Source organism: Parus major, chromosome 3, assembly GCF_001522545.3.
Source record: "Parus major isolate Abel chromosome 3, Parus_major1.1, whole genome shotgun sequence".
Taxonomy (NCBI): domain Eukaryota; kingdom Metazoa; phylum Chordata; class Aves; order Passeriformes; family Paridae; genus Parus; species Parus major.
The window spans coordinates 70,594,976-70,600,975 of record NC_031770.1 but is presented as its reverse complement, the minus strand read 5'-3'; the positions used below and the strand labels follow the sequence as shown (position 1 = coordinate 70,600,975).

The following is a 6,000-nucleotide window of genomic DNA, read 5'->3' as shown; positions in this document are numbered from 1 at the left end:
CCAAAGTGTTTCCAATGAGAGACTTTTTGACACACAAATGATTGACAGACAAATGACATGGATTTCAGAGAAAATATTTCAGTGGCCCACAGCAGCCCTTCTTAGTGGTGTTTTGAGCCTAATCTGTAGCACTTCAAACATATTAAGTGAGCATTTAAAAAATAATGTTCTCCAACTAAATTATATGCCATTTATGGAAAGGCATGCAATAATGCCATTTTTAAACCCAAACTAAAGGTGTAGTCTATCTCAATTCCATTTTTATTAATATATTCTATTAGTTTGAATTACATGCAGGTTTTTAAAACTGAAACTAGAAATACTGCTTTACACACATAATTAGAAATCTTTCAATCTACCTAACTGCACAGAGCTATTTTCAAATTAAACTAGCCAGTAATTAACCTAAGTCAGTAACCTCACGCTAGGTTTCCTTATGTGGTGCGATTCCTGCTGCCTCTAAACAACAGCTAGCCCCACAGAAGTACATTAACTCTGTTAGTATCCCTAGAGTGCAAAAATGTTGTTGAATTGACATGTGTGTCTATAAAACATGTATCACAGTCTCTTGTCTATCTATCTTATCTCTTGTGTGTATGATTATCTATAGTAAGTCTGGATAAAAACAGATGTTCTGACTTGAAAAGCACTTATCTTTATAACTCAAGAATCCCTGAGGAGGTTTAATCTAGTTGATTTAAAGCTTTGGTTCTTAGCATCAGTTTAGTAGCTTGCTGATTTTACTTCTTAGCCAGACAAATGCTCTTCTATGGACATGCTAAAAATTCTCCATAATAACAGCTGCATAAATTACTGACTTGCCCATAATTTCTAAAGCACTGTTTATCCTAATATTTTTTTCTATTGTGCATGCGAAACTCTCCAAGTATCTGGAAAATTCAGGCCAACCACCATCTTTCTCTCACTCCATTTTCCATCTTACTTGACTATGGAACATACAGTAGAAGTCATTAAGCTGCATTTCACTGTTTATGGTTTTAATGGTTTTGCAACATTAGATGCACAACACATTTTCAACCATCAAAAACTAGGCTTTGCTATCTAACATTTCATAAAGATAATAAAAGCTAATGAGCACTCATGATCTATGATCTGGCAAGACATCTGTTCTGTTCTTTCCAAAATAAAACATTCACCCTGCCTTGTTCTGGCACAGTGGGAGAGATCAGATATAAACCAATTAACCATTCTAAACTATAAGCTATATTAAGTTATAGTTTCTCTACAGGCTTTTCATACCCTGTTGCTAATAGGGCACAGGTGTCCTAAAATCAGTCTTTCAATGAAGTAATTAAATCCTCCTAACTTCAAATGGTCAGCTGCAGTCAACAGCATTGTTCAGCCCCAGCAGGAAAAAACCCTGTTCAAAACAAGCAATAACAAGGTTGATGTTATACCAAGAGTCCAGTATCAACTACTCTCCTCCCATTATCTACATATTTACATCATGCTTTCTTGTGACAAAAGGATTTTAGAGGAATTTCATTCTGATCTGTTAGGGGGGTAAGTAGTGCAAACATTATAAGAAACCCTAAAAGATATATCATAGGGGACATGACTAAGGTGGGGCAGAGGAAACAAGAATAACCTGCTTTACCACTGTGAGGCTGTAACAGGGAGATCTGTCATAGGAAACTGTTGAGAACATTAAAACTCTACTCTCCTTTACATTTCAAAACCAGCTGCCAAGCATGTTAGGTGAACTGCTTGAGACCAAATTCATCTTGTTATCACCCACAGTATAATACACAAGTGGAAAAAAATATTTCTTTTTTGTCTTCATTCAGCCTTGCAGTACAACTTCTTTTGAACACTGCAGCAGTGTGCAATGTTTTGGCTTCCTGGAAACTGCTGTATGTTACTTACTGTAAATAAAACATATGAAAGGGAAAAAAATCACAGATTGCATAGCAGTTAATGAACATTATTTACAGTAAAACCTTAGATAAAGACAAAAATCCCAGTTTACATAAAGAAAACAAATACCCAATGCCTGACAAATACCTTTTAATGCTCGAAACAATGTCCTCCTATCCATCTACCTTGCAGAAGCACATAATATAATAAGCAATAGAACCAGGGAACCAAGCACTGCCCAGCTGTGCAAGAAAGCAAAGTACTTTTATTAAACTTAAGTTTCAAATATTCAAGTAGCCTAAGCTTCCTCAAGTATGCCAAAGAACAGCACCTTGCCACTAACTGAAGCAACAGCCAAGCAGCTTTCCCTGGATTGTTCTGCACAAAGAGTCTGCTCTTTCCACTAACTAAAACTAGTATTCTCCTCATGTTGCAACCACAGACTCTGCCTCAGAATTTAAACCAACATTTATACACATGTATAACGTGCACAAAGAAACAAAAAGGAAATTAAGCTAGTAAATTCATATATAAAGCTTAGTCCAGAGGAACATTATCATGGCAAGATGGTCCATGGATTTCTTTCTCACTCCCCCAGAGAGCTTATGTATGCTTTAGATAAATAAAATCTGAAAAAAACCCAGCACTAAATAAGCAGCCTAAATCAGCTGGTGAATTTAGGCTCCACATGTATTAGCATTTAGTGTAGGAAAACATTAAGAGATTAGGAGGAAACAGCTTCTGCTATGAACCTGAACCTTAAAATTTGTGAGTTTTGGTGGGTTTGCTATGACCAAATTAATTTGTGAACTCTTCAGATCCATAATATTCTTCTGTGATATTTTTCATATCATTTAAGCCTTGCAGACATAAATTTGATGCTCCTCCGTTAGCATTTAGTACATTTTTGGATAAATTTTTCCTGTCTAGTTTAATCTGGACAGAATCCAATTTGCATTCCCCAAGCCAAAAGCATGACAAGCAGGGATGACCAGATTAATTTACAAAGAAAGAAAAACATCCACAACTGAAAAAACATACCAACAACAAAAAAAAAAACATTCCTAGACTGAATCAAAACAATAATGTAGGCCTACCCCAGAGTCCCTAAAAAAAAGTTATGTAACAGTATCACCAACCCCAACATGTGCAGCTATTTATCAAATGTGCTGAGCTCTTGCTGTGTATTTTTGCATATAAGTGTAACATATTCTAATTCTATATAAATTTTGACATGATATTCTAACTATCATCATTTTGTCAGTTAACCTCATAAGCTCAATTTACTTCCTTGTGCATTTTTTTTATGTCTATCCATACACTTTGACAGTGACTCCTCAAATACTGATTCCATGACAATTGAAATTATAAAAAGATTAATAAAATTAAGATAGAAAAAAGAATAACCTGCCCACAGAGACACACACAAACTTGTCACATTCCAATTCTGGTTAAAATATTAAAATTTAATTAATACCTTTTGAACATACAATTATATGAAGGAAAGAGTAAAGGCATTCAAACAATGGATATAGATCTTAAACAATATTTACAAATTCTAAACTGCAAGTTGACTATAAAGTCACAAATACTTTAAATATTTAGTAGAATATAGTGTAAATTCTAATATAAACTAGATAAACTCAATCTGTTAGGTTTATCCCATGATAACAGTCTAATCTTTACATATTATATACATCAGAATACTAAAAAGTTATAAAATTTTCTTCCTGTTACTCTGCAAAGAAATGGAAAATACATCAGCTCTGTCTTACTGTACAATATTCCAATTGAAATTTCTGTAGTGGTCTGCAAAAATAAATGGCACTTTCACATGCAACAAGGCATAAAGTACAACTCTTTCCATTTGCAGTATTCCATCTGAGTGCAAAGTAAACTGCAATGCAAATGTCATTCAACCACGTAGCTGGAAATCAAATGTAAACTGTGTGAAGATTCTCACAAACTTTCTCAGATTGAAGTAATAATGAAAAGCATGTAAACTGATTTCCATACAGACCTGTAATTTTAAAAAATGAAAATACAGCATACTGAGAAGTTTGTTATGATGGTATCAAAGCTACCTTGACAACACAATAATGGAAAGTAAGCTGATGATGCTGTGCCAGTTCAGAAGCCCAGCCATGCCAATGGGCTGCAGCATCTAAGATCCTTTTCTATTGACAGGTCCCAAAATTACTTCTGCCACTCAAAATTGCACATTTGCACATTAACAGTCAGATGGGTTTTCTAGACTTCTTTATGCCATTGTGTAACCATAGCTTCCACAGTGCAAGGCCACAAGAAGCCTGTCTTTCAGGATTTCTTTACTTGGGTATTCAGGTAACTTGAGCATGTTGATACTGGAAAGAAAAAAAAAAAAAAAAGACACCACAGTTCAGCAAAAAACTCAACAGTAAAGATTTCTGATTAAAACCCCTGAAGAGATCACATGTATGGAAGAAAATAAGCCTATGCAGACTTACAGTACCAATGAGCATCTGAATGTATTATAGGAAATTAAGTTGTTTTTTCACTTCAGTAAGTTGTAATATAGTAATTTAACTTTAATATTCATTTATTAATTTCACTACCTTTAATTAGACAAATTTGAGTTGCAAACAATGAGCAAACATAACATCATTTGGGATAAAACTCACCACTTTCATGTTGGAGAGTAAATACTACAGAAACTGTTTAAAATTTTTTTGACCTTCTAATATTCTAAAGAACTGTACTTTGGACTGTGACTGACATGAAAAAGCCCTGGTTTTAAGATATTCTAATGAGAATAGTTAACATACCATGTGCTTGATGTTGGTAGAAGATTTGCAGTATATGGTACAGCAGCAATAGTAAAATTTTGCAATCCACTGCCACCCATTATATGGGCAAAGCCACCATGAGGCACCCTGGAACTGAGAAAATGTACAGATATAAGAGCAGTGCAATAATGTTTTAAGGCAAAAAAATATAATCTTTACATTGAAAATATCTCTTATTTAAGATTATTTGACAGTTACTAATACTTTTGCTAAACTTTCCTTTTTCTTACTGATATCAAAATTCTCATTGTTTAAAAACTTTTAAATTAAAAGACTGAATAACACATTAGTCCACTTATAATAGGCATCATATTGTTTGACATTTAGGATAATTCTGCCTCATTTCTATAACCAGTTTTTGTAGCAGAATATTCATAGAATTAGAATATTCTGAGTTGTAAAGGGCCCACAAGGATTGAAATCCAGCTCCTAACTCTGCAGGGATCACACCCTGTGCCTGAGATTTCTGTCCAAGCCCTTCTTGAACTCTGTCAGGCTGGTGCTGTGACCACTTCCTTGGGGAGCCTGGTCCAGCACCCAACCACCTTTAGGGGGAAGAGCTTTTCCCTAACATCCAACCTAAACCTCCCTGACACAGCTTCACATCATTTCCTTGGGTCCTGTCTCTGGTCACCAGAGAAGAGATCAGTGCCTGCTCTTCCACTTCCCCTCCTGAGAAGCTGTAGACTGCAATGAGGCCTCCAAGGTCCCCCCTCAGTCTCCTCTTCTCCAGGCTGAACAGACCAAGTGTACTCAGCCACTCATACAGCTTCCCCTCAAGGCCCTTCACCACCTTCATGGCCCCTTTGGATGCTTTCTAACAGATATATATCCTTCTCATATTATGGCATTATCTCAGTTAGGACAAACATGTCTATTTATGTTTGAAGTTTAAGCTACATCACAAAACAGCTTGTTCTCTGATTACTGTCTGTGGGACAAATGACTAAAGTGTCCTTGACATGTCTCTTCATTGACTACTTCAGACCAAATATTTCAAGTAACTAATAAAACCATTACATCAGTCACACTATAGCCCAGTGACAAGCTAGGGCAAAACTAGAACAAGCTAAAAAAACCCACTAGCATCTTCAGGAATGCAATCTCACTTAATCATATTACTCTTTTTTATTCCTTTTACCAACATATTTTTCAATGATTACTCCAGGTGTAAATGGGCATTTTACCCATTAGCCCATTGTTCAGATGCCCTCTCTGCCATTCTAAGCTAACAAATAGAAAAAAAATCAGATATTCACATGTTTTCATAATATCAACTTAAGCTGATATACACTAC

At 35.4% G+C, this 6,000-nt stretch overlaps 1 protein-coding gene across 5 annotated transcripts in view; it reads right to left on the bottom strand.

Annotated features, from left to right (window-relative positions):
* Nucleotides 1–3,323: 3,323 nt before the first annotated feature.
* The window catches only part of HACE1 (HECT domain and ankyrin repeat containing E3 ubiquitin protein ligase 1), a 49,177-nt gene continuing 46,500 nt past the window's right edge, over nucleotides 3,324–6,000 (bottom strand). For 4 of the 5 annotated variants that reach the window (XM_033512856.1, XM_015622408.1, XM_015622406.2 and 1 more), the window contains 2 exons: nucleotides 4,683–4,796; nucleotides 3,324–4,241 (listed from right to left, as the gene is read on the bottom strand). In XM_033512856.1, coding sequence (XP_033368747.1) covers nucleotides 4,218–4,241; nucleotides 4,683–4,796 — 138 coding nt within the window. In that variant the 3' untranslated portion in view covers nucleotides 3,324–4,217. Of the gene's footprint in view, nucleotides 4,242–4,682; nucleotides 4,797–6,000 lie in introns of those variants that run through there. The other variant, XM_033512857.1, reaches the window with a different exon arrangement.